The following is a 26,840-nucleotide window of genomic DNA, read 5'->3' on the forward strand; positions in this document are numbered from 1 at the left end:
CGAGTGACCTGATTTTGCGGCCGGGGGCAAACGTCCCGCGGTGCCGCTGCGGCAGCTGCGCGCGCTCCCGCCGAGCCCGATCCAGACGTCCCCCCGCCGAGGGAAGAGCCCCCGGAGCTTTGATCTCTGCCTTAGCGCGCTCGGAGCCGAAAATCACTCTGCGGATCACGGAGTCGTGCCGCAAACCGGCTCACCTGGCTGTTAACCAGGATCATGGGACCGATATAACCTGCTGGTAAATCCCTGCCCCTTTCCAAGGCTCTGAATATTTGGGTGATGCCAGAATTGAGCTCCTGGTCCTGGACCAGCACAGCTCGTCCGTGCGCCCCGGATGTGGTTTGGGTAGAGCTCGGTGTGAAACGCTGGCTGTGATTTAGCACCCACACGCTGAGCTGATGCCAGGTGCTGGAAACTGCAGCTTGGAAACAGTCTGAAGTCTCCAGCAAACCTCTCTGGACTGTGATTTCTGCCTTTTATTCTCCATCCTTGGTTCAGTTCTGCCTGTTCCTTGGGAATGAAGGTCTCCATAGGTCACCCTCGTTTGCTAAAAATATACCTGGTGGAGGGCAGCAAGGGCAGAGAGAAAAATCGCTTTGAGAAAAAGGCGGCTGCAAAGACCTGCCAGTGCCCAAAATTTCTCTAGTTTAGGAAAAATGGGAATGTTTTCCTTGGAAATGCAGTCATCTTTTGCAGAGGCAGGGTCTGTAAGGATGGATGGCATCTTTTAATTGATTGAAAGAAACCTAGATGAGCTCGCGGGCACGAGAGCCCCCCCGCAGCTCTCTGAGCTCACGCTCCCGTTCTGAGTCACCTGGACGCTTTTGGAATTTGAAAGAGTTGGGGTTGTTCAGACTGGAGAAGAGAAGGCTCCAGGGAGACCTTCCAGCACCTTCCAGCGCTTAAAGGGGCTACAAGAAAGCTGGAGAGGGGCTTTGGACATGGGTGTGGGGTGATGGGACACAGGGTGATGGCTTTAAACTGGAAGAGTGGAGATTTGGATCAGATCTAAGGAAGAAATTCTTCCCTCTGAGGGTGGTGAGGCACTGGAGCAGGTTGCCCAGAGAAGTTGTGGCTGCCCCATCCCTGGAAGTGTTCCAGGCCAGGTTGGATGAGGCTTTGGGCAACCTGGTGTAGTGGAGGGTGTCGCTGCCCATGGCAGGGGGGTTGGAACTGGATGATCTTTGAAGTCCCTTCCAGCCCAAACCGTTCCATGATTCTGTGATTCTTTGAAATATTTCCTCCAAATTTAAAAATAAGCCTCAGAAGAGCCACCGTTTGGTTTATTCCCTTGCCTGGCTGGGCAGGATCGCTTGTTGCTGCTCTCATTTATTGTCTGCTGTTTTGGCCAGGCGAGAGACTTCTCCAGCCACCTTTGCCTTGCTGGGGACATGTGAGACCCATCACCTGGCTGCCAGATTGCCCTCAGATGCGGCATACATTGCCTTTTCTTAATTCCATTCCATTGCTCTAGGTTGTAACCCTTTTGCCAGCTTCTGAGGTCTGATACCTCCCCATTTCCGTGGGCACCATCTGCAGGAGACCAGCTCCCACAGGTGCTGGGGCCATCACACATCCCAGCCTGCTCCAAAACCTCCCCATCTGCATCCTGGACGCATCTGATGGGTCTCAGAGCCCAAGTGACTATGGAGGTTTCCTGGCACTTAGTGTTGGGAGTTCTGGAAAGATTTCCCATGGGGCCTTAGGTGCTCTGGTGCCTGGGAATTTGGGCCAAAGCAGGGTCTGATCCCAACGTCCTCCTCATCCCCCACCCCATGGCAGAGGGGTGCCCACCACTCTCCTGCCAAGACTCTCCTTGAACTCTCGGTGGAGGAAAGGGGAGAAAACCATGTCAGACGCATGCCCTGCTCCGTGACCCAGCTGGCTGAGGGTGACGGGACTTTCTAGACTTCCCTGTGACCCAGCCCCAGCTGGCCCCACGCCTGCGGCTCTTGGCAGACCTGGAGAGAAGGGGAAAGAGCGCTGCAATCATGGCAAGAGCCCGAGCTCAGGCAGAAGCCTGAAAAACAGCAGGGCTAAGGAGAGAAAGCTTCTCCTTTCCACCGCCGGGTCCATCCGAGAGCCCTCAGCCTATCTGCAAGTCCTCCTCACCTCCCACCTTCCAGGGCTGAGGGATGCTCCTGCCATCCCTGAGCTGTTTTATCTCAGAAAGGCTCAGGACAGGGGACTTCTGAACCGTGGGAGAGCACCAGCACCGTCCGCAGAGCCACCCACAGACCCTGCTTTACCCTGGCTTCCCCCCAGTTGCTCCCAGCCTCCTGTCCCCTCCATTTCCTAGCAATTTCCAGCCCGGTTTGGTCTAATTTCCATGGCTCTGCAACCTCACATGTGTGTCCGAAACCATCAGCAACACAAACTGCAGCTTGCCCTGATGGGATTCTCCTCGGGATGCCGCAGGGTGGGAAGGGCAGGGCTGGGGGGGACACGACTCTAACGTCAGTGGCCCAGGCACAGAGGGTGGGGGTCCCCGTCGCAGAGTGAGAGGCCCCACGTACGAGGGTATGGCATCCAGTCATTGTTACCCAGCTGGACTGAGTTGAGATAATGAACTAATTACTAATCAACTCAAGGTACCAACCCTGCCTACAAGAGGCAGGCCATTTCCTCCTGGCTGCGGAAGATGTAACAGCGTCCTTGGTGCCGCAGCCCAGGCTGGTGAGCAACACGAGGGCTCTCGCTACCAACAGGTTTGTCCAGGTTTTCTCTTCCTGGTGCATGTTGCAAATCATTTGAGGAAAAAAAATGGTGGTCCAAGACAAGCAGATGGGTAGGACCCCCAAGGAATCCCTGAGCTGGGATCAGGCTGCATCTGTGCATCCAGCGTCCCCGGCCCAGGGGCTGTGGTTCAGCGTGTCCCGAGGACACGGACTCCTCCAGCCATGGACCCCTCTGAAAAGCCCAACACGACATCTCAGAGCAGAGCTGGAACCCCCCAAATCAGTCTTGGAGCAGAGGCTGGTGCCAAAGGAGCTACGTCCCCCCACAAACATCCCTCCAGCACCGTCCCCCCCGCAGCATCCTGCCGCCAACCGCCACCGCGGGGATGCCGAGGGGCCGGTTCCTGCCGGACACCCCCGGCCGGCTGCTTCCCCTCCCTTTGAACTCATCTTCCTCGAGCGTGGCTGTGAGAGGGAAGTTTGGGCTGAGGGACCCTGCTGCGCCCGGCTCGCGGGGACGACAGGACGGGCTCCTGCCTCGCCGCCGGGCGGGAAGGAAGGATGCGAGAAGGGAGATGGGAGTTTTTTCCGCCAGAGTGAAGGCAGCAAACCTATTTTAGGTGGTTTCCAGCTGTTAATGGCAGTTCCTGTGGAGGTTGAGGAGCGTGGTACCTTCTGCTCCAATCTGCTCAACCCGAGCGATGCTCTTGCATCCCTTCATAGCTGAGAAAAGGCCCCTTGGGGTGGGGGATGGCATCATTCAGACCCCAGCAGCCAGGAGGGATGTTAGCCAGGGGTTTGGGACAGAGGGAGGGGGTCGGTGGGATATTCCCGTCCCCTCACCATGCTGGGTGTGCACTGGGTTTACCTCCAGGAGCAGGAGGAAGGAGGTGCCAACTCAAAGCCACGCAAGACCCCTCTCCATCCTCCAAAATTTGCCTCCACCTTGCACAGGTGGTTCACGCTCCTCTGTCTTTGTGTCAGTGGGAAACATGGCCGTGGGAGCGAGGAGAATGCCCAAGACAGAGCATCGGGTGCCACTGGGGCATCTCCCGCTGTCATCTCAAGATACATTACAAATGTCTCAGGCCAACATTTGCTCGGCAAACACCCACCCCCCAGGACCACAAAGCTCCTGATCTCCCCCCAGGTCTCACTCTCTGACAGGTGTACGGGCAGCGGACGGGTCCACGTGTTTGCTGGAAGAAGGAGCAAACCTGTCGGCTGTTCCCCCAGGCTCGCAGCCCCCGGATGTGCACGGGCAGCCGGGAGCCGGAGCCGGGCCGCGATGCATCATGTCCCCCTCTCCCTGCCAAGCTGCGCACCCAGCCCTCGCTCTGCCTAATTAAATAGAAAGCCTAGAAAATCCAGTGGTGACTTTGCTTCTCCTTCAGACAACCCTTCCCAGCCAATGGTCCTGTTGACTTCTCGCCCCCCAAGTCGGCCAGTACGTGCCAGGGATGTCAAAACCTTTGTGCATCCCTTCGTGGCACCTGAAATGCAAGTGGGGACGCACTGGGGACCCCCAGAGTGGAGACGGCATTTGCGGGGTGGTCCGCATGGGGATGGAGCAAGACCCCCTCGGCCGTGTGTGGGTCACACTGGCGAGCACCCCCCCATACCAGGCTTATCTGGGGACCTTCTTTGGCACAGGCGCAGGCTGTGGTGTGCCCGTTTTCTGCTGACTCTGTCCCCTCTGTGCTTGATGCTGATGGGCCACGTGCCGGAGGCGATGTCCCTGCCCTGTGTCCTGGCTGCCCCAGGGATGTGCCAGGGCAGAGACCCACCCCCGGTGCTCCCCACCTGCCCGCAAATCTCTGTGGGCTATCTTTGCTGCCCAGGATGGCTTCTGCTCACGGACCTCTGGGTAATTAGCAGCTCTCCCCGGCTTCTCCCATGCACGAGCAGCCACGCGTGGGCACGGAGCATCCCCTTCTCCTGTGGTGTTACCCCTGGGCCCTGCTTGGTCCTGTCCACAGCCACAGAACCACAGAGCCCAAATATAAAGGTGATGGGTTTGGGGGGAGCTTTGCTAGAGAGGGAGCTGGGCTCTTGCAGGGCACCTGCGATGGACACGGCCCCACGGTGGGTGTCTCGCCAGGGACCCGAGTCCCACCGAGGTGACACTCGGCACCCAGCACCCATTTACACACCGGTGGGTTTGGTGTCACGGTGAGGAACAACACCACGGAGCTGTGATTCGAGCTGTCAGTGCTGTAAAAACGTTTTTAGTACCATCTTTTCAGCATCTAGCAACAAGTCGGGAGAAACTTGAGGCATTTTGGATTCCAGGAATGTTCTTTAGTGGGGTTTTCTGTCCTATTCGTGATCTCTGATGTTGTTTTGCTGCTGCCGTGTCAAGGGTGCAAAACCCACCTAAAATCACTGCATTTGCCAACTGCTGGGAATTCACACAGGGGAAAGAAGGAAATATCCAGGGATAAGTGAACAGGAGAGCTGGCGAAGCTGAACCCTTCTTGTTGACACTACAAAGCCTTTCAATTTTAAAGAAAACTACAAAAAGCCAGGGGAAAATCTCACAATGCCAAGAAATTGGGCACAAAATAGGATGACAAAATTCAGGGTCAATATTCCATGAGCAAAAAACACCTAAATTGTATACAGAATGGGGGGAGCCCCAAGTTAATATTACTCCCAAGAAAGCTCCTGGGCTCAGGGCAGAAATCTTCCCCCAAAAATGCCCATTTCATGTTCAGAGGCAGCAAGGGAGGAAAAAAAAGAAGCTTGGGCTTGTTAGAAGAAATGACAGACGCGAGCTAGGCAGCGTTGCTATGTATAAAGCCACAGTCCTCCCACTCCTGAACCCATTCCCGCCGCGCAGGGGATGCGGGAGGACCAAAAAAGCACCGAGAGCATCAACGAGGTGAGAACCGCTTGGGTTCCACTGACGGGCTGGAAGACAAGAATTTTTCAGGCTGGGAAAAAAAAAAATCACAAAAAAAAATCACACTTCAGGAGAAAGTTGGGAACTGCCTGTGAAATCGTGTGTGGCGGAGCGGGTAGGCAGGGACCATGGTTTTATCCTGTGCCCCCCTCCCCTCTGCCTTATGCTCCTTCACCAAGCAGCCTGTGCTGGCCACGGCTGGGGGAAAATCCCTGAAATAACGGATCTCTGGCCAGATCCAGTGGATCCTGGCACACCGAGCACTCCTGCCCGGTCAGCTGATCCTGATGCAGGTGCCTCCTGTCCCTGTTTCTTTGTACAGCAAGGGGATTCCTGCCCTGGGAAGGGTCCTGCACCCATTCACCTAACACAAGGGGGCTGGATCCCTTTTGGAGGGTTTTTGTGCTGACGAAGGGTTGCAGACCCCTCCAGCAAACGGGCTGGAGCTCGTGTTTGAACTGCAAAGGGATCAGTGGGGTGACACAAGTTGGGTGTGTGCTCAGCTGTCCTGGCTGGGTTGAGTTTTCCAGCAACAGTCTCAGCAGCGGGAGCCTTCCTGGAGCCAACAAGCCTGACCAAGGTGTCCCTGCAGCCCAGGCATGTCCTCAGACAGAGCAAGGGGGACCAGCGAGAGGCTGAGCCGGGATGTGTGGGCTGCACTCAAGTGGCACCAACATCAGGTCTCACATCCCCTTCCAGCCCCGCTGACACCCCCGGTCCCACTGTGGCACCCTGGTCCCGTGGCTGTTTCCCCCCAGCCCCAGGGACTGCAGCACCGCAGTGGTGGGGAGGGAGCCGGCCATGAAGCAGTTAAACATATCCTCCAGGAGCAGCAGAATTCAAATAAAGTGCGTTCCCCACATTTACGCCTCAAGTATTTGCTCTGGGCTTGGCTTTGACAACAGACACAGATGATGAGAAGGGGAAAAATAGGGAGAGGAGTCATTTGTGGGGCAGCCCCATAGCCAGGGAGTCTCTCCTGGGTGAGCCTGCCCCATAAGACATGCTGTGCTGTCACCTCTGGTCCCTCAGAACCCCAAAGCCGTGTCCCACATGTCCGTGAGCAAGGAGGTTATCACCCCTGGGATCCCCATGGCGAGGGAAAACCCAGGCTGAAGACAAAGCTATGATCCCCTTTCCACTCCCTGAGGACCCCTCTGCGCTCTCCTGTGTGTGCTGGGACATGTTTGTCCCGGCCTCGGGAACCCCGACGGAGGCTGCCCTGCCTGCCTGCTGCCACACTGAAATCTCTGCCTACATGCCCAGCACCCCCCTGAACCCCCAATTAAAGCTGATGGAGGCTCTGGGACCCCCCCAAGCCCAGCCCGCCCCAATTGCTGCTGCAGCCAGATGTGCAGCGTGGAGGAAGACTTTTATCCCAGTGCTTCTTCCGAGAGTTTGGGGCATCCTTGCTCCCTTTTAATCCCCACAGTGGCCACCGCAGAGTCGATCCCGAGGTGTTTTCCTACCTGACAGGGATCTTCACCCGCAGATATCGATCCACAGCGATGGCCAGGAGTGCCAGGATGGAGCTCTCGGTGAGGATGAGGACGGGACAGGCCACCATAAGGCAGCTGTAAAACTCCGTCTGCGGTCCGATGTTGATGATGATGGCCAAGGGGATGACCAAGGCCCCCACGGCCACGTCGGCCACCGCCAGGGAGACGATGAAGCAGAAAGTGGCGTCCCGCAACGCCTGGTTCATCTTCACAGCCCAAATGACCAGGATATTCCCTGGGATGGACACCAAAGCGATGAGGACTTCGATGGAGATGTAGGCAGCCTGGAAGGCTGAGACGGGGTGTGCCATGATGCTCCGGTCCCCTCCCCGCTCGCTCTGGGGTCCCTCGGTCACCTGCAAAGGCACAGGGGGACGATCGGCAACCGGCACCGGGAACTGCGCTGCGAGCCGGGATGGAGCCTGTGCGGGGGGGAGGGCGGGGGGGTGGGGGGGTGGGAAAAAACCAACCCCTCTCCTGTCTGTGCCATCCCCTGGGGCTCCAGCCCCCCCACCCCGTCCCAGCCCCCTGAGTCTCATCCCGCACCCACCTCCATCCCGCTTCCCAACGGCTGCGGGAGCTGCGGGGCGAGCGGGAAGCGCCGGCCAGCCCCGGGGAGAGCGGCGGAGCCCCCCCGCCCCTCGGGGCCGCCCCGGGGGCGTCTGCCGGAGCCCCTCGGGGCCGATGCAGCCGGAGCGGGGCCGCCCGCTCCTCCTCCCCGCACCCGCCACCGCCTTCCCCAGCCGCTTCCTGCCGCCGACCTCGCACCGCGCCCCGGCCCCAGCCGCCCGGCCCCGCCCGGCCCCGACCCACCTCACCTTGTCCTGCAAGCCCGGGGCTCGTTTTGGGGTGCCCTCACCCCAAACTAGCGAAAGCTTCTCACCCGCCAGGTAAGGCGGGGGACATGCTGGGGGGGGGGGGGGGGGGGGGGGGGGGGGGGGGGGGGGCGGGGGGATGCTCGGGGCGCTGGGAACCGGGTTCGCCGCGGCCAGCGGGGCTGTGCCCGGTGCCCAGTGGCCGGTGCCCGGTTCCCGGCACCGTTCGGCTCCCGCAGGCTCTGCCAGCTCCCAGCCGGAGCTGGAACATCACATGGTGCCGCCTTCCAGGCGTTTAAAGAGCGACTGACCCCATTTGGGGTGCGCCGGGCGCGGGAAAAACCGGGCGGGGGGAACCGGGGGGGGAGGGAGGGGGGAAGGGCCGGGAGGGTGAGCGGGGTGGGAGGTGGCAGAGGTGGGAGCAGCGGAGCCGGTGCCAGCGCCACCCCCCCCCGGCTCCCGACACGGGTCCGGTGCCGGTTTTAGCAGCAGAAGAGGTTTTGGGGGGCCGGTTGCCAGCAGAGGATGCGGGGAGGGGATGGTGGGGGGAGCACGGAGGCAGAGCCGGAGCTCGGGGTGAGCGAGGACCCAGCGCATCACCCGGCCACGGAGCAGCCGCTGCTCTGGGTTCAACCCCAGGATGGGGCCAGCACCCCAAGTTAGACCCAAATCAGCCCAAAGAGCTGGGGGGCTCCCCCAAAATCACTGCAGGGGTGGGTCAGGGGTGAGCCCCAAAGCACCCTTCAGCCTCCGAACGGCACCCCTGGGTGCTGGGGTGGGGCTGTGCCAGTGGGAAGCAGAGCTGCTGGGGCAGGCAGAAGGTCTTTCCAGGTACGGTGTGTGGATGAATAGTGGCCCCAAACTGGTGGAGGGGCTGGACCGGACCCCGTTTAAGGTCCTTGGAGAAGTTTGGGGGAAAATGGCCACCCTCAAAATTTCCCCCCTGGGCTGGGTAGTGCAGAGGTAACAGGTCTGGGGCTCGATCTAAGATGGATCTGAACCAGCTGAGCCCTCCAAGCCCCCCCAGGTGTGGACCAGGCACCCACCTGCAAGGCTTGTCCCACGTAAGTCGCTCCCCAGGAGCAGGGCTGGTTTATCCGTGTGCTGCAGAGACCAGGAGCACCTACGACTTCAGATCTGGGGCAAGGGGACTCTCCAAACACCATCTGCACCTCTCCCCATCCTTTCTCCTTCCTCTGGTGAGACTTGGGGCTGGAGTTGTCCCCTCCTGTTCTGCTCTGCCTCAGTGACAGATGTCCCAACACCTGGATTTGCCCCTTGAGGCTGATGCTCAACTGTCTCCTCCATCAGAGCCTGCAGCACCCCAAGGAACAGCTGTGGGACCATCACAAACCCAGTGCTGGGCTCTTCCATCAACTGGTGGCCTGTGGGCTTCCTCCTCACCTCCTTGGCCAAGTGGCCAGCATAGAGCTGGGGGGTTTGAGCACCTGAGGGCTGGCTGTTGACTGTGGCAACATGCCACCTCTGGCCATTTGGCTGTGCCAGCAGCAGGGCCAGGAGAGCTTATTTGGATTTCAGTGATCTGTTTGCTCTGCAGAGAGAAAAAATAAAGTGAGGACAGTGGGGTCGTGTAGACACTGGGCTATTTATGGGAGGCGTTTGCTGGAGCATCTCCCAGCGCATCTCCTCACGCATCCTCCACTGCGGGAAGGAAACTGTTACCCCAATATAGGGCTCAAGTCCTGAAGCCAGAGGTAACGAAGAGGATGAGGGTGCTCGGACAGGGTACCAGGAGCAAAAAAGGCATCCCCAGAGAGCCCTGAAACCCCTCGCCCCCCAGGTTTCCCCAGGTGAGTGTCCTTGCAATCAGCCTCTGGCTGGGAGCAGAGCAGGAGAACCGGCAGGTTCCTCACCAAAGTGCAAGGCGGAAGCAAACACGGGCAGGTCCCCGCCTAATTGTATGCAAATCGCCCAAATACAGCCGTTAAACCCACTCCTTTTCCTTAGTGGGTTTGCGGTTTGCTCTCCCTCCCTGGACTCACGCCCCAGCGTACCTCATTTCAGCAGCACCCCTAACCCCCCCCGCCCCCCCATATTAGGCCACAAATGAGCTGGCGGCTGGGGGTCTACCAAAGCGGGGTAGGAGCTCTCCCACCAGCCCGAACAAACCGGCGCAGGGCTTTGGCCAAGGCTGCAAAGGTTGGGCCAGCAAAGGTGGTTGCTGGTCGTTGCGGGTGGTTGAGCAGAGTCTGTTCCTGACAGACGTGGCGTCATCTGCTCGTCCTCCTGGACGAGTGTTGGGCAAGTGTTGGAGATTCCTTAAAAACTCGTAAAAGGGGCTTCTGTGGTGAACATCAGATACCCAGCTGGTTGTTTGGGTCTTCCAGGCTTTTCCTGGGGTTTGGAAGGAGAAAAATGGCCTGAGAGTTGTAACAGGTCGTGATGATCATGTTAAAGAGAGGCTGAGAGAGTTGGGGCTGTTCAGCCTGGAGAAGAGAAGGCTCCGGGGAGACCTTCCAGCACCTTCCAGTACCTAAAGGGGCTACAAGAAAGCTGGAGAGGGGCTTTGGACAAGGGTGTGTAGTGACAGGACACGGGGCAATGGATTTAAACTGAAAGAGGGGAGATTTCGATGGGATCTAAGGAAGAAATTCTTCCCTCTGAGGGTGGTGAGGCACTGGCACAGGTTTCCCAGAGAAGCTGTGGCTGCCCCATCCCTGGCAGTGTTCAAGGCCAGGTTGGATGAGGCTTTGGGCAACCTGGTGTAGTGGAAGGTGTCCCTGCCCATGGCAGGGGGGTTGGAACTAGATAACCTTTGAGGTCCCTTCCAACCCAAACCATTCCATGATTCTATCATGCCGAAGAAGCATTGGGTGATGCTGCTGTGGGCAAATGCCCGCTGCCATCCCCAGCACAGCAGGAGAAATGGAATGGAGGAGAACAAAGAGGGGACATGCTGTGGCTTCAATATTCCTGCACCAGCTTTTCCACCTCGCACCCCCTGTGAGACAGGCCACGGCAGGAGGCGACGGTTGGCGTCTGGCTCCGTGCCAGCGTGATGCACTGGAGGGTTTGGCGTGTTGGGGCCGGCTGAGCCAACCTGCTCGACTGATGAGACCAAACCCCAACTGAACACCCCCAGGGCTCGTCAGCAGCCAAGAAATGCTTTTCCAAGGAGACAAGTCAGGGCATGGGGAGCTCATTTCCACCCATATCTTCTGCGACCTTTCTTGGGGGGTTGAGCTTTCCCCCTCCTGCCTCAGTTTACCTACATGAAGAGCAGCTCCATGCTGCCATCCCAGGTGCTCAGAGCAGGAGAAGTTGAGAGTTGCTCTGCTTCTTCCATCACAGGGCCCATCCCACAACCCTTCTGGTCACAGAAAGGGGCCTCTTAATTAGGAAAGTTAATTAGGAGCGTGGCTGGTGCCAGCAGCACAGGGCTGTGTGCTTAGAGGGCTGACGTCTTCGCGAGATATTAATTAGGATGAGTGACCTCCTGAATGCCACGGTCCGGTGGCTCCAGACAAGATGGCACAAGGCGAAAAAAGAAGGAGTGAACACAGGGAAAACCCAGAGCTTTTCCCTGGACACCTCTGCGGCACTGAGATGCTGCGGAGCGATGCCCACCCCATAGCACCAGCCCTGGGGCCACCGCTCTGTGTGTGCCGGGTGGCACAGAGCCCCGGCGGGCACTCGGGGTACAGGGGCTGCTCCAGGACTTGTGCTCCGTTTCTTTCCCGTTTAACGGGATACAAGGCCCTCGGGAAGCCGTTTGGGGAGCGAGGAGCACCGCGCTTTTGCAGGGCGATGCAGCCCCGTCTGCGCTCTGCAGCAGATACTCAGCAGTGTAGAAAAAAAGTCCTGGGAGATAATTTAAACCAGTGAGTCCCAGAGGATGGACGGAGGAATGGCTACTTCCCCGGGGACTGACCCTTTCCACCAAGGGCATCTCAGTCCTGCTGCCCAGAGCGGGTTTTAATGCTGGCTGGCAGCACTGCCTGTGCCCTGAGGGGGAAACTGAGTCATGGATGGTGGTTGTGGTCTCTCAGCAAGCGGGTGCTGGCACAAGTACATGCTTTCCAGTACCTAAAGGGGGTCTACGGGAAAGCTGGAGAGGGACTTTTTACAAGGACATGTAGTGATAGGACAAGGGGCAACGGATTTAAACTGAAAGAGGGGAGATTTCAGTTAGATCTAAGGAAGAAATTTTTTACACTGAGGGTGCTGAGGCACTGGAGCAGGTTGCCCAGAGAAGCTGTGGCTGCCCCATCCCTGGAAGTGTTCAAGGCCAGGTTGGATGAAGCTTTGGGCAACCCGGTGTAGTGGAGGGTTTCCCTGCCCGTGGCAGGGGGGTTGGAACTGGATAGTCTTTAAGGTCCCTTCCAACTCAAACCATTCTATGATTCTATGATTCTATGTCCTGGCTCCCCTCTGCCCTGGGTAGATGCCACCTTCATGAGGCTGGTGGCTCCCACAAAATGGCTGAAAGGGCCAAATCCTGCCCAGTGCCTTGCCAGATGCCAGCCAGATGTTGCCCGCAGGCAGTTGGGTTGCAGCCAACCTGGGTGCCTCAGCACAGCAGGACGCTAACGGGGTTTTGAGCTTCCCTGGTGGGGAGGAACGACTGAGACATCACTCGATGGAAGAGAAAACACGTCCAAAACCCGGCGAGCTCTTCACCATCACTGTCCTTGGCGCGGCAGCGGGGTAGAGCAGAGGTCCGCCCCGCTCGCCGGCTCTGCAGTGCGGCCGGGACCGCAGCTGGGTGCCGGCGTCCGTCCCTGCGCCCTGATCCAAACCCTTCACCTCTGGATCTTCCTCCCCACGTGCTGGGTTTATTTTAATCCCCAGGGAGCCCCGGGAGCGTTATCGAGCCGGGCTGCCAGCCAAGAGCTATTCCTGCCCACCCCTTGCGTCAGGCTCGGCGGCGCAGGGGGGGGTTCAACCTTTCCATTGCTGCAAATCGATTTAGAGGAGATGGTTAAAATCCTTTGCCCCCCTCCCTGGTCACCCCTTAAACAAGCCCCAAAATTTGCTCAGCCTCTCTTTTTATTGGAAATGGCCCGTGGAATGGCAGGATGGGGCTTGCTACTTCCAGCCCCGTGGGCACTGAGCCGTGGCCGTGGGGGGGAGGAGGGAGGCTGGTGGTGTAAGTGCTCCGAAGCACGCAGAAGTGATGACAGATCTTTCTGGGGCAAAGAATCGTGAGGAAACAGCGACTTCCCAGGAAAGGAAGGGGAAAAAAAATAAAAAAAGGGAGGAAAACATAAAAGGAAAAACGTGGCTGCTGCGAGTCCTGGTTTGCTACGAGAGGTGAATGAGGGGATCGTCCTCCCTCGACGGATCTCCGAGATGGTGTAATCATTTTCTGATCGATTTTTGGGGGGAAATATTGGGGAGGGGATGAAGAGCCAAGCGGGTTCTGCGCCTGGAAGACCTCAGGGGCCAGCCCCAGACCTGGAGCTGTGGTGACCTGAGGACATGGGCTCCTACCCCCCGTACTCCATAGGGAAGCGAAGATTTGAGGTGAAGGAGCAGGGGATGAAGGAGAGACAGCGACAGAGGGAAGCAGCCGGGGAGGACCGGGCTGGGCTGGTTCGGTGCCTCCGGGGTGAGGACGGAGCGGTCCCCCCTCGCGTGGGGCATAAAGGAAAGCCACGTCCCCACGGCCGCTGCTCCCCAAGCTTATATTCCTCGCCGTAGAAACACATCCCGTCTTTTTATTTCAAAATTCTTCACTTTTAGCTTCCAGCTGTCACTTAGCTGCCCCTCTCTCAGCGGGCCGGGCAGCTCGCGGTTTCGGTGACGGCGTTTCTTTCCCCGCGCTGACACTTACGGACCGTGACCACGTCGCTGCCCGCCAGCGCAAAAGCTTTTCTTCCGTCCGGCTCCTGCAGCCTCCAGGCCCGGTGCTCTGCTGCCACCCAAATTATTTCCTTCCAGCCGATCTCAGCTGAAACGGTTTATTTCCAGAATTTAAGTCAGGACAGAAATTCACTGGGTGGGTGATCTATATTGTAGGAAAAGCTGTTTAAACCCTTCCCACATGCCTAAACCTATAGATTCCTCTTGAAGACATGGAAAATTCCTTATCAGCAGAGGAGATCCACCTCCTGCCCTCTTCCCCTTCTCCTCTTCCAGCTGGGACTCTTTCCCCCTGGTCCCAGAGCAGCACAAACATCACCCGAACCATCCAAGCGCCGGTGAAAACAGTCCCTTATCCCCAGGGGATGACTTCTCCAGGACGGGACGGTGACGCTGCAGCGGGACATGTGACATTTTGCATTGCACGGAGCAACCCCGAGATGGTCGGCGGCGACATTCCCACAGCTGGCTGCCTTCCTTGGGGACATGTGAGCAGAAGTCCTCTGCCGTGAGCTCCGAGCGTATCGGCTTCGATGGACGCGGAGGCTGCCTGTCCTCCCCTTGCTCCCACGGGTGGGGAGGATTTTGGGGGCAGGACCCAGCTTGGGGCTCACCCAGCCTCCTGGTGGGAAGCCCTTGGATGAATTTATGCCCTGGGAGGAGATGACTCGGTGCAGCGATGCCCCGTGGACCTGCCGCCATGATGCGATGCTGCATGGCTCCAGGTCTTGGATGTGATGGAGAAGTGGGGAGCCAGCCCTGGAGGTTCGGTGCTGCAGAAGTCAGCTGGCTGGCTGCAGCTTTTGGGGCGCTGAGAGCCCCCAGGTGCTCTCCAGCTCCGAGGGGGGAGAGAAGTGGTGAGAGGGAATGCAGACATCGCCTTGCTGGGAAAGGCCGAGAGGAGGGATGGACCAGGAGAGCACGGAGCTGAAGGGCAGAGACCTCAGACAGGCATTGTGAAGGCAGCTGGGTGCATAACCCCAAATTTCCTCTCCTCTCCCCCAGGAGAAGCCCTTTCCCATGAAAAACCCTGGCTGGAGCGGTGTTTGCTGGCCGTGTCCATCTCCTCTATCTAGGCTGGAGGTGCAGGGATGGGGCAGGGGAAGGAAGCTCCCCTCCATGGCCCCATCCCTTCTGTTATCCTCTGGGGATGAAAGAGGGTGAAACCCCATTGCATTTTGGGCCTTCCCCAAGTATCGGGGCGAGGAGCTGGGGTGCTGTGCCTCCGCGTATCCCCTGGGTTTAAAGAGGAGCCGAGACCCAGAGCAGCCAGAGGCAGGAAAGGAAAATCCAGATGTGGCCCCAGCTGCACCCCAGGGTCCCCTCCTGGGGACAAGGCACCTGCCCAGCCCCAGGGGCAACTGGGGCTCCGGGATAAACTCCCTAAATAAATGCTCTTGATAAGGCAGAGACCCACACGGGCGCCGGCGGCTGAGGGGTTTGGCTCCCCCCCAGCCATTTCGCTCCCCAAAAACGATTAAATCCATTGGGCCAAAGGGACCAGATGTGACACAGGAGAAATATAAAGGGAGGAAAAAAACCCTCTCAAGGCACATTCCCGTCTCTCCCGACGGGGTGAAAGCTGAGCTGCTCCCCAGGAGAGACTTGAGGGCAAGTGTTGCTGCTGGAGCTGAGGCCAAAAATTCCTTCCCCGGGATGGTTTCAGCTCCAGCCGAGCACAAAAATGCAAAGGAAAGGGGTTCCGGGAAGTCCCCCCATGTCCCCGGAGCCTCCCCTCCCCGGATTGGGATGTTTGGATCTGAAAGATGAACGGGAGGACTGGGAGGAGGGCAGGAACTGGAGGAAGCCAAACCCTGGCTGCTATTTTCAGTCCTTGGGCAGGAAAAGCACCTGCTGGGGTCATTACGCCGCAGGAAAAAACAAACGTCGAGATTTTCTCCCCGAGGGGTGGGAAGTGAATAACTGGGCTCATCCCTGGTGGGGAATCGGTGCTGGATACGGGGGGGTCGCCCCGAGGATTCCCACGTCTTGATCCCCCCTCTCAGCCCCCAGGCAAAGGGCTGAGTCTGCACCCTGGATCCTGCATGGGGAGGTGATGGGGTCCCCCCCCCCAAAAAAAAAGGGGGAGTTCCAACTTGGGGCGCGCAGTCCCAAATCCGGACTCGGCGTGCGGATAACCGGGCTGCTGGTGCCCTCTCCCGTCGGCCGCACCGCACGGCCGCGGCGGCTGATGGTTTCTGCATCCCTCCTGGCAAGGAATGGGTGACCTCGGCCCCCCCCCCCCGGCCCCATGGGACCCTCGGGTGACCCGGCCAAGGAAGAGGGAGGGTTATCCTGGGTCACAACCTCAGGGCTCTGAAAATTTGCATTTCAAGGCATTTTTCCTGGCAGGAAGCCAGGAGATTTGGTTGCTCCGTGACTGAGAGGGGCTGGAAGGGGCTCGACCCCCTGCGATGGGGTGTGGGGAGCACCCCAAAACCATCTACCCCATTTTTATTCCCTACGCCAAACCCCACCAGCCTTCCTCACCCCTCCCAGCCCTTCTTCATCCTCCTGGCTCTCATCTCCCATGGCTGCGGTCCACCTCCATCAGTTTGTAGGGTGCGGGACATCCCCGGGGTGGGTGGCCCGGGGACCCCCATGGGGTGCAGCGCTGCCTGCCCAGCCCCGGGTCTTCCCGCTGTGGGGTCGGGATTATCCTCCAGACTCTTGACCAGTCCCGACAGCGCGTGCCGGAGCGGCCGACAGCTGAGCACGCGAGTGGGAGTCAGGGTGTTGCTGAGCATGACCCCCCCCAACGGGGCTGAACAACCCAGCGAAGGGGAAAACCAGCCTGGAGGGGTGGGTGGGCAGCCTCACCCCCCACCACAGTGATGGGAATTTGCAGGGTGAGGTCCCTCCGGAAGGGCTGGGTGCCCCTCCCTGGGGACCGGCTTGTCGGGCATCGCTGCTGGCACGTCATGGGGAGGGTCTGCTGTCCCTTCTCCCCTTGGCCATCCCACCCTGAAGCCACAGAATGCCCACAATGCTCCCTCCCTGGCTCTCCACATTGCCACGATGTGCCCTACATGGGGGGAGTCACCCCTCCTTCTGCCGTCCCATGGGGTGGGGGCAGAAAAATGCAGGAGTCACCAGTTTATGTCCTGAAAGTCCCAGATCAGCATCACTGGCTCCTTTTTATCCCTGTTCACTGGACCCTGATCCTGTAGAATCACCCCCCAGTTGGGCCATAGGGGCTGGATAAGCCCCAGCAGGAACGTCCCCCGCCATGGGGACAAGGTGATGGTCCCCCAGCCAGGGGACTTGGCTTGCAGCCACCCAGCTCCATCCCAGACCCCTCCATGGTCTCTGCGGGGCTCTGGGTGTCCCATCTCAGGGCTGTCCTCTGCCGAGGGACACCACTGTCCCCAGGTCCCGTCCCTGGGCCTGGTGCCATCCCCCTGGCCCAGACAGCTGTCCCTCTCGGGGGGCCGAATAGCCACCATATGTCACTGCTGAATCCCTTGCATTCATGGTCTTCCTCCAAACACCCACCTGTCCTCCAGCTTGTCGAAGCCAGACCCACTCCAGGGAAAACAGCCCCTTGTTGACAACCCAAGTCCCCCCTCCTACCCCCCCAGTCCCTCCGTGACACATGTGGGGACAGCCCAGCCGGTGCCACCATGCCGGGGATGGAAGAGCAGCCTCTTGCATGCCGGGGAATGCCCCTGGCATGGGAGGGACTCTGGATGGGAGAACCCATGGTGGGGGTTCGTTAGTGCAGGGTCCTGCTGGCTGAATCCCTCCTCCAGCTGCAATTTGGGGCTGGGGCTGGGAAGGAGAATAGCTGTGTCCAGGCCATGGGGGTCATGGAGCAAGGGAGGCCATGGTGGGGCAGAATGGCAGGAGGTTTAGGGCTGGTAGTGGGCAGAGGGTCACCAGAAGAGTGTAGGCAAGCGGAGGGGGTCAGGGCATTCAGCGTGGTCCCTGGACTTGGATCCTGACAATTGATGAGTCAGAGCACCCAGGATGGTTCCTGAACTGGGATCCAACTGGCTGTAGGACAGGGTGCCCACTAATAGCCCCAGACTGAGATCTGGTGGGTTGGTACGTTGGGGCACCCGGTATTGTCCCTACATTGAGGGCTGCTCAAGCACCAGGACCTCTCTGCTGGTACCCAGCCCCCCCGTCCCAGCTCAAACCTGTAAAGACAGTTAATAAAATAAAATAAAATATAAAATAAAATAAAATAAAATAAAATAAAATAAATAAAATAAAATAAAATAAAATAAAATAAAATAAAATTTTTCCCAACTGGACTTTTTACCTCCATCGTTATCCCTGATTTCCTGATGGGGAAACTGAGGCACGGAGGCTGGCGTCTGGGGTTGTGGGGATGAGGGGCGAGGTGGGGGCCAAGGACACCAAGCCCTGTGGGGACACGGTGCCACTGGGGCACAAGCAGCCCCATCCCACCTTCGCTCCATCCCACCATCCTCCCAACCCACCAGTGAACCCAAACCGGGCGAGCTGGCACATACAGGTGAGGAAAGTGCTGTTGGCTGGTCCTGCTGTCACTGCTGCCATCCCAGCTGGGGACAGACAGCAGGACACCGTCCCCCATTGCTCCCCACCGGCCGGACCTAAAACCAATCCTGAACCCCCAGCAGACCGAGCGGTGGCCGCGCAAAGCTACCGGCCGGCGGGGACAGGGTCCACGGCCGGCGCTGCCGTGGTGGCCCCATCTCGGCTGAGCAGCTGTCGCCGTCCCAAATCTCCGGCGAGCAGGCACGTCGGAAATCCCGGGTGTCGGAGGAGAGGTCTGCTCCGCATTCCTCGACCGGGAGCGGGGAGAGGGCCAAGCATCTCCCCGCCGCCTGCAGCTGCTCCCAAATATGTTACGACTTGTCACCGCGGCAGGAAGGGATGTTGGCAAGCCTGGAAAGCGAGAGGGGACACGGGGCAGTGGGGTGCCCGGGGAGGGGGGACGGGGAGGTGGGTCCCATTGGAAGTGCCGTTTTGGTGGGACTCTTTTCCCGTGCTGAAATCCCAGTGGGATGATCTCTTTGATGGGTCCTGGCCACCCCTGGCCTTGCTTTCCCCATCACTGGGATGGTGCCCACACCCCAGGGGTGTAGATGCTGCCTCCATCACTTGGCTTCCTTTGCCAAACCCCTAAAACCTGCTACTTTTCCCACTTTTTCCGATGGAAGGAGCCAGCTGCCACCATCTCCACCACCCCTGCTCCAGTGCTGGGACTGCAGCATTGTGCACCAGGCAGGGATGTGCAACCGTATACGCAGCTCCGTGCACCAAGCAGGGATGTACGACCAGTGTGTGCAGCTCCGTGCACTGGGCAGGATCATGCACTGAGCTGCAACACGCTTATGTGCTTCCCCAAAACTCAGGAAATCAAGACCATTGGCCATGGTGGGAAAACAAACCAGCCGGGGCAGCCCCCGGCCGTCTCTCCATGACCCCGCGCCACGGACCTGGCCACTGGCTTGGGAAGCCAGAGAAGCACGGACAAACCCTCCTGGCGGAGATTTTTCTCAATGGACGGGTATTTTTAGCTCGGGCCTGGTGGCCGCCCGTGCCCGCTGGCCGTGACGGGGTGAGCCGTCCCTGCGAGGCCTCCGCCAGCCGGGGGAAGGTCACCCCGTGACGGATGGCAGCACGTTCTGCCCCGGGGCTCGCACAGCGTCGCCTTTGTGTGCCTCCCAGCCGCCCCCATCCATCACGGCTTAACCTGACAGCCGGCAGCGGAGCCCTAATCCCCCGCCGGCTCCGAATTACCCGGGGCGCAGCCAGCAGCCGCCGTGGGCACCCATGGGACCTGGGAAAACCCACCTCACCCCTCCGTCCCCCAGCAGCCGTCTGTGCGGGGTGCTCAGGGTGATGTGGGCCATGCCAAGAGCCCCTCAGTAGCCTGGGCACTGGTGGCCATCGGTGACGGCTACTTGCCCAGCGGTTATCATTATACCCGGTTTGATACCCGCTGGGATGAGCCCGCTGGACCCTCGGACCCCAGACCCCGCTGTGTCCCTGCAAGGAGTCCGGGATTAGGGTCATCCTTGGCAAAGAAGGTCTGATGGATGAGCAGAGGCGCTGCCAGCTGGGCACAGCGTTATCCCAGCTCCCTGTATTGGTGGCAGCGTGGATGAGACCCCCCAAAAGGAGCTGGGGCTGCCACCCCGGCACGGGGTCCCTCCTCCCCAGTCCCCATCCCGCACTGGCACTGGGTGCCCTTCCCTCCCCATCTCCACGGGCTGCCTCCTGCCTCCACCATCCGCTCGGCCACAGGGACACGGTGGCCTCGGTGGCCCGTTGGGGCCGGCTCGCCCCGCATCCCTCCCTACCCCTCTCCTGGCTGGGGAACGGCCACCGTGGTGGCTGGCACCAGCGCCGCCGGTGCTGCCCCTCTTTTATGGAGTGCGAAATGCTTGGCCGCTCTCGGACGGGTCCGCCCCGCGCCCCGCGGAGCCCGTTATGTCACCGCCGGGCTCCTCGTCCTCCAAACACCTTCTCGCAAATCTGGAATCGCCATTTGTACGGCAGAGCCGGGGTGGTCCTGCCAGGCGCCCCTCGCCCGGGGACCCGGCTGCAGCTCGAGGGGCTCGCGGGGTGCTGCCCACCAGCGCGTGCCAAGGACAAAGGTCCCCAGGAGCGAGTCAATCTGCGTGACGTGATGACATGAAGCTGACGTGAAGCCCTCAGGCTCAGGTTATCCCTTCCCGACGGCTTCACGCCTGCCGCTGGCTCCTCTGCGCGCTCCCAGGGACAAATCCTGCCTCTTCCGGACCGTTTCAGGGCTCTCACCCAAATCAGGGGCCAAGCCAGCGCCCTGATTTCTCTCCTTTTTTGAGTATTTTGGGGTTCGGTTGATCCCAGGGAGCTCAGGGGCTGTGCCGAGGGTGAATCTCGGGGCTGGGGGTCCTGCTTCCCTCGCTGCAGATTTTTTACCGGTGCTAAAAGTGTGGGGAGAGCAGATCCCCAGGACTGAGACCCCGAGAGAGCTGGAATCAGGGCGAGGATGCCGTGTAAAGCCACTGGCCCCAAAGAAATCCCTGCAAAGAGAAGAGCGTCGTGGTGGGTTCCAAAAAGGCTAGAAATCAACTCAGAGTGAGTAAGGGTGCCCGCAGTGGGCGCAGGGAATGCACTGGGGCACGGCCTCTCCAGGGAGGGGGGATTTGGGGAAGGAAAATCCCGGCAGGGTTGGCTGTGCTCTTTGCTGACATTCTTTCCACTGACCGATCCCTCGGCTGGAATCTGGCCGGGAGCAGGAATAGGAGGAGATGGGAGACAGTTTCTGACGTTCCTGATGGAAAAAAAAAATCCCTTTGGAAAAGACAAAGCTGGAGATGCGGCTGGAGTCAGTAGGGAAGGGCCGGGGACAGGTTAAAATTCCACCCACACTGCTGCTCATGCAGGGTCTGTGATTGTGCCTCAGTTTCCCCATTGGGAAGGTGGGAGCGATGTGTCTTTGCTGGGAGAAGATGGCGAGGGGCCTTTGGTTATCCAGAGGCTGGTACCGGACACCAGCTCAGATGAACTGGAGCTGGGGTGGGCGGGCAGGGAGACAGGCAGGACAAGGCGTCCCTTGGGATTGGTGCATGGGAGAAGCCACAAATGTGGATTTTGCATCAAAAATGCCACTCTGGGATAAGAGACTTGGCCAAGGACCTTCAGGAAGGCCATGGTGGAGGAAAGGCTGAGCCTGGCCCTGTCCTGCCTGCTCCGTTCCTGCAGGACAGGCAGGAGGGATGGGCACCGGGACGGACGCTGCGTGGCGAGGGGTGCCCACGGGGAACGGGCTGGACCCCGGGGTGCTCCCTGCATCGGGATGTCCCTCCTGGGGCTGGATTCCTCCCCTTCCCCACGGCTTCAGCAGAAGCAAGATGAGGCCACGGGAAATACGGGCGTGAGTGGGAGCAGTGCGAGGAAGAGCAAGGCGGGGAGGAAGGCCGAGTGGCGGAGATCGCTGTGCTGATGTCGGGTCCAACCGCAGTGACGGTGGGGATGCGGGGTGCCATGGGATGGAGCGGGGGACACCACGAAGGGACGAGGGTGCCCTGGCTGGGCTGGCTGACCACGAGGCCACCGTGGGCTCCCCCCAGCCCAGCCATAACTGAAGGGACCAGATGATGCAGGAATGCCGGGGGGAGCCGGCAGCCACCCGCCGTCCCCGCTGGCACCGCTGGGCTCAAACAAAGCCCTCGTTCGTGGGGCAGCCAAGCCGCCCTCCCCGCCGTGCCAGCTCCCCCAGACCCCCCCTCCGCCCGGCATGGCCGCGGTCCGGGCAGCGTAATCCCCGCGGGGAGAGCACATGAAATCAGATGGACAAGTTTTGATGTGAGGCAGCAGCTTAGGGCGGGCTCAGGTTTCCTTTAGGTTTTCTATATTTATCTCCGTGATTTAATGCCAGCGCCGGGGTTTAAATGGCACCAACCAGTTGGCGTGGGGAGAAGGAGCAGCCGTCCCCGAGCCGCGCACACGTCCCCGAGCTGCCCGCGCGCCCATGGAGCTCTTCGAGACCAACCCTTATTTTTTCCCGGACCAGAGGTTTTACGATGGGGAAAATTTCCTGGGCTCCCGCTTACAGGGCTACGAGCCGGCGGCCTTCCCCGAGCGGCCCGAGGTGGCCCTGTGTCCCGAGGGCAGGGTGGCTTTGGAGGAGAAGGACTCAGCCCTGCCCGAGCATTGTCCCGGGCAATGCTTGCCCTGGGCCTGCAAGATTTGCAAGCGGAAGACGGTCTCCATGGACCGGCGTCGGGCAGCGACCCTGCGGGAGAAGCGCAGGTTGAAGAAGGTGAACGAAGCCTTCGAGGCGTTGAAACGCAGCACCCTGCTCAACCCCAACCAGCGGCTGCCCAAGGTGGAGATCCTGCGCAGCGCCATCCAGTACATCGAGCGCCTGCAGAGCTTGCTCAGCACCCTCAACCAGCAGGAACGGGAGCAGAGGGACCTGCGCTTCCGCCCTGCCGCTCCCCAGCCCGGGGTAAGCAAATCCCCTGGGGTCCCCAAACGTGGGCTGGGGACCAGCGCAGGGGTGATGGTCTATAGGGGTGATGGTCTATGAGGGTGCCCTATAAGGGTGATGGTCTATAGGGGTGATGGTCTATGGGGGTGCCCTATGAGGGTGATGGTCTATGGGGATGATGGTCTATGAGGGTGATGGTCTATAGGGGTGATGGTCTATGGGGGTGATGGTCTATGAGGGTGCCCTATAAGGGTGATGGTCTATAGGGGTGATGGTCTATGGGGGTGATGCCCTATGGGGGTGATGCCCTATGGGGTTGATGGTCTATGGAGGTGCCCTATGAGGGTGATGTAGGTCTATGGGGGTGATGGTATATGGGGGTGATGCCCTATGAGGGTGATGGTCTATGGGGATCATGCCCTATGGGGGTGATGATACCCTATGAGGATAATCTTCTATGGGAGTCATGGTCTATGGGGGTGATGTTCTATGGGGGTGTTGCTCTGTGAGGGTGATCCCCGTCAAAGGAATCATGGGCAGCTCTGGGGCACTGGGTCCTGCTGGGGGAAGCAAGACTCCCCAGCCCTGGTGGCAAAGTAGATGCCGCTATTGTGATCTGATGAACGTGTCCTGCATAACGGCTCAGGGCAGGGATGATCCAGCCCCAGGTGTGTGCTCAGATCCCCGGACAAAAGGGTCGATCGCAGGGGGGGTCTTTCCCTGTGTATGGATGTAGTGGGGGCTGCATGGTCCAGTGCTGGCCACTGCACTGAGCGTGGCACGTGTGTCTGGGCTTGGGAGGGATAACAAAGGCAAAAATGAAATAAGTAATATAAAATTAAAATAATTAAAATAAGATGAAATAAGATAAAATAGAATAAAATAAAGTGAAATAAAATATAATATAAAAAAATCTGCAGCCTCCCCCACCTCTCCCCTGCCACGGGGACTTTTTCTGACGGTCGGCGTGACACAGCACATCTGAGCAGGGGACGGGGCAGGGGTTGAGGGGGTCGGTGTGGGGCCACCTCTGGTCTCTGGGACCGAAGGTGCCGATTCAAGAACCAGCGAGGATGCTCGTGGCAGTTGCGTCTTGCTGCAGCCCCGGGTGGAGATACTGCAAGCCAGGTTTCCGTCACACCACAAGATTTTGGTTGTCTAACCAAGTTTTTGGGAGACATTTTTATCCGCCCTCTGGTATTTGGGGAGATGTCCGAGCGTGCACTTCCCTGCTGCTCTGAGGCTTTGTATATTGAAATATATAGATATATAGCTATAGGTGATACAGCTAGAGATCATACGGAGAAAAATTATATAAATAGATCATAGAATCACAGAACCATGGAATGGTTTGGGTCGGAAGGGACCTCAAAGATCATCCAGTTCCAACCCCCCTGCCATGGGCAGGGACACCCTCCACTACACCAGGTTGCCCAAAGCCTCATCCAACCTGGCCTTGAACACTGCCAGGGATGGGGCAGCCACAGCTTCTCTGGGCAACCTGCTCCAGTGCTTCAGCACCCTCACAGGGAAGAATTTCTTCCTTAGATCTCATCAAAATCTCCCCTCTTTCAGTTTAAAGCCATTGCCCCGTGTCCTGTCACTACACACCCTTGTCCAAAGCCCCTCTCCATGTAGATGTACATCTCCATGTAGATGTAGACTTAGATGTACATACAGGTATAGGCATTGATGATATAGATATATAGATTATATGGATAGATGCAGAGATAGATATAGATGGTATAGGTATGGCTATGGATGTAGGACTTCATAAGAGTCACAGAAATTGGGATTCACAGAGATCCAGCTCCTTTCAGACTATAGAATTTAAAGACCAAAACAGCAGGTGCCCGGGCAGCCCAACATTTCTAGTTGAATAAAGGACTGAAACAGCTTTTAGGCTCCATCCTGTGTATTCCTGGGAATTCCCAGTGTAAACCCCATATATCCACTTAGGTTTGATTCGAGTGGACTTGTTGGCTGCACCTGCAAACGTGCCCCAAACGGCGCTGAGCTGTTCCTGTGGCACTGTTGCTCCGAGCTGTCCTTTCTCCCAGGCGTAGCCAGGGGTTCACATATCGAGAACAAACCCCAATATTTGGGGAAAAGGAAAAAGAAAAATTAGAGCTGCAAGAATTTCCTACTTCAGTGGGAAATAAATCCAAGTGTTAATTAATCAGCTTGTGCTGCCATGAGCTTGTAGACCCAAAGTACCACTTCTAGGCTGCTACAAATAGTTGGGTCCTTGGAGTTGCTCCTATAAATCATATTTTGGGTTTAATCCGAGCTGGCATCCACTTCCAGAAAAAGACACACACATAAAAAAAGTTAGTTCGGAGCTTTGCTGAGTAACGCGCTCGTTTTTCAGGCTGTCAGCTCTGTTCTCTGAAATAGCCGCGCAGCCCCAAATCCACAAATCAAACTGCCGAAAGATCTTCCCCAGAAACCCCCTCGGGATGGCCTGAGGGCATCCAGCCCGTCTCTCGGTTTTTATGAGCCTGATTAGGTGATTTTCAGCAAAAAGCTGTTCTGCCCAAGGATGTTCATCCGTCTCTAGCCCTTTCTCATAGTCACGGGGTAAAGAGACACTTTTTTTACCTGCAGAGCACAAATGGCCCCATTTCTCCTGTTTCCAGAGCCCAAAAAAGAGTTTTTCCAGCCTTTATGGTTAACGAAGCATCCAACCGTGAATGGGTCCTGGCGACCCCGAATGTCATTGCCTCCCCCAGCAGCTTTGCAGGGAGGGTGAGGAGGGATGTGGCCATCTCTGTAGGGCCGTTGTGTTGCGGTGATGGGGCACCTCGGGGTGTTTTTGGGATGGCTGGTGGGGTTTGGCCAGGCTGGAGGAGGTGAGACCCATGGTTGGCATCTTGGCTCCTTGCAGGCGGCCAGCGAGTGCGGGTCCGGCAGCTCGTCCTGCAGCCCTGAGTGGAGCAGCCAGCTGGAGTTCGGCACCAACCCTGCGGGTAAGGTCCTCCCCGCCTCGTCCTGATGTCCTGCAGCCTCGCTGGGCTTTTGGGTGGGGAGACAGCAGAGGGGGACACCACAGCCCTCGGGCAGAGCCAACCCCCTCCAAGCAGGAGATGCTTGGAGCAGAGGACAAAAGGAGCCTTGTCCTTCTCTCCCCACCCCGCTGTTGCAGAGAAACGAGCTCATAAATCCTCCAGCGCTTCCTTGGCTCGCTGCTCAGTGAGCTCAGGCTTCTCCCATTGCCTGATTTCCATGAGATCCCTGCTCCTGGTGAGCCAAAGAACTGGACTGCAGCAGCCCTGGGCCCCAGCGCCTTGGTCTCCCCATCGAGGGTCCCCATCATCGTCCCTTGGCTTTGCCCGCCGTGGCGCTGAGCATCGCTGTCCCGGGCTCCTTTCCCTCCCCACAGCCCCTCTGCAGCTGCTAATTTTTTTCCATTATCGCAGTCACCTCCCCCCAAATCCACCTGTTTTTTCCTTCCAGAAGGTAGAAACTTAAATCTCCTTTTCCAACAGAGAATTAAACCTAAAAAAGTGTCCAAAAGTTTTACTCCCTGTTGCCCCGTTCAGGAGAAGGTCTCATCCCTGCTCAGGGTGGGAGTGGGGAGCGGGTGCTCGGGTCACTCCAGCCACGTGGGAGATGGTGAGGTGTCTCCTGCGTGGAGTCAGGAGCCGTCCCCAGCACACGGCCCCGACCCCAGCAGTCACCGTCCCCCTGCTCTCTGCAGATCACCTCCTGGCCGACGACGCGGCAGAGGACCGCAACCTCCACTCGCTCTCCTCCATCGTGGAGAGCATCGCCGTGGAGGACGTGGCCGTGACGTTCCAGGAGGAACGGGTTCAAAACTGAGCCGGCGCAAACCCCAGCGACACTTTGAGCTGGAAACGGGGTGGGAATAAGATGCTGGAAGGGTCCAGCCGCTGGAAATCGTCTTTACCCCTCCGGCGTCGTGGACTGCACCGCTGAAACCACGCGTCTCCTCTCCCGCTCTCACCAAACGCTCCCGCTTGGCCGGCTGAACAAAAACGATGGGGAGAGGTGGGATTTCGGCAGCGCCGCGGCGCCGGCAGCCCCGGCTCCAGCGAGGGCGGCCGCCCGGCGTCTGCTTCGCTCCCCGCCCGGGGGCGATGGGTTTTTGGGGGCCAATGTGTGTGCTGGGTTCGCTTGCTGATTTTTTGTTTTTCCAAGATGCTCTTTGACCAACGCCTCTCTCCGGCTGTGTCCCAC

At 58.8% G+C, this 26,840-nt stretch overlaps 3 protein-coding genes across 4 annotated transcripts in view; 1 reads left to right on the forward strand and 2 right to left on the reverse strand.

Moving 5' to 3' along the window:
* ADORA1 (adenosine A1 receptor) overlaps positions 1 to 7,390 on the reverse strand; it is a 26,460-nt gene extending 19,070 nt beyond the window's left edge. Inside the window, exon 1 of the mRNA XM_086627257.1 lies at positions 7,050 to 7,390. The gene's annotated coding sequence lies outside the window, so the exon portion shown is untranslated. The remainder of the gene's footprint in view (positions 1 to 7,049) is intronic.
* On the reverse strand, positions 7,046 to 7,390 carry LOC104376639 (adenosine receptor A1). Its single transcript, XM_086627261.1, has one exon. The coding sequence runs from the start codon at positions 7,388 to 7,390 to the stop codon at positions 7,046 to 7,048; it is 345 nt and encodes a 114-aa protein (XP_086483387.1).
* On the forward strand, positions 7,389 to 26,462 carry MYOG (myogenin). Of its 2 annotated transcripts, XM_086627258.1 has the most exons (4): positions 7,389 to 7,460; positions 22,221 to 22,658; positions 25,528 to 25,609; positions 26,341 to 26,462. In XM_086627258.1, the coding sequence occupies exons 1-4, from the start codon at positions 7,389 to 7,391 to the stop codon at positions 26,460 to 26,462; spliced, it is 714 nt and encodes a 237-aa protein (XP_086483384.1). The 2 variants fall into 2 exon arrangements, with proteins under 2 accessions (XP_086483384.1, XP_086483386.1); XM_086627260.1 differs by lacking the exon at positions 7,389 to 7,460 and having other exon boundaries at positions 22,179 to 22,658.
* The last annotated feature ends 378 nt before the right edge of the window (positions 26,463 to 26,840 follow it).

The sequence above is a fragment of the Tauraco erythrolophus genome, chromosome 27 (assembly GCF_009769465.1).
Source record: "Tauraco erythrolophus isolate bTauEry1 chromosome 27, bTauEry1.pri, whole genome shotgun sequence".
Lineage (NCBI taxonomy): Eukaryota > Metazoa > Chordata > Aves > Musophagiformes > Musophagidae > Tauraco > Tauraco erythrolophus.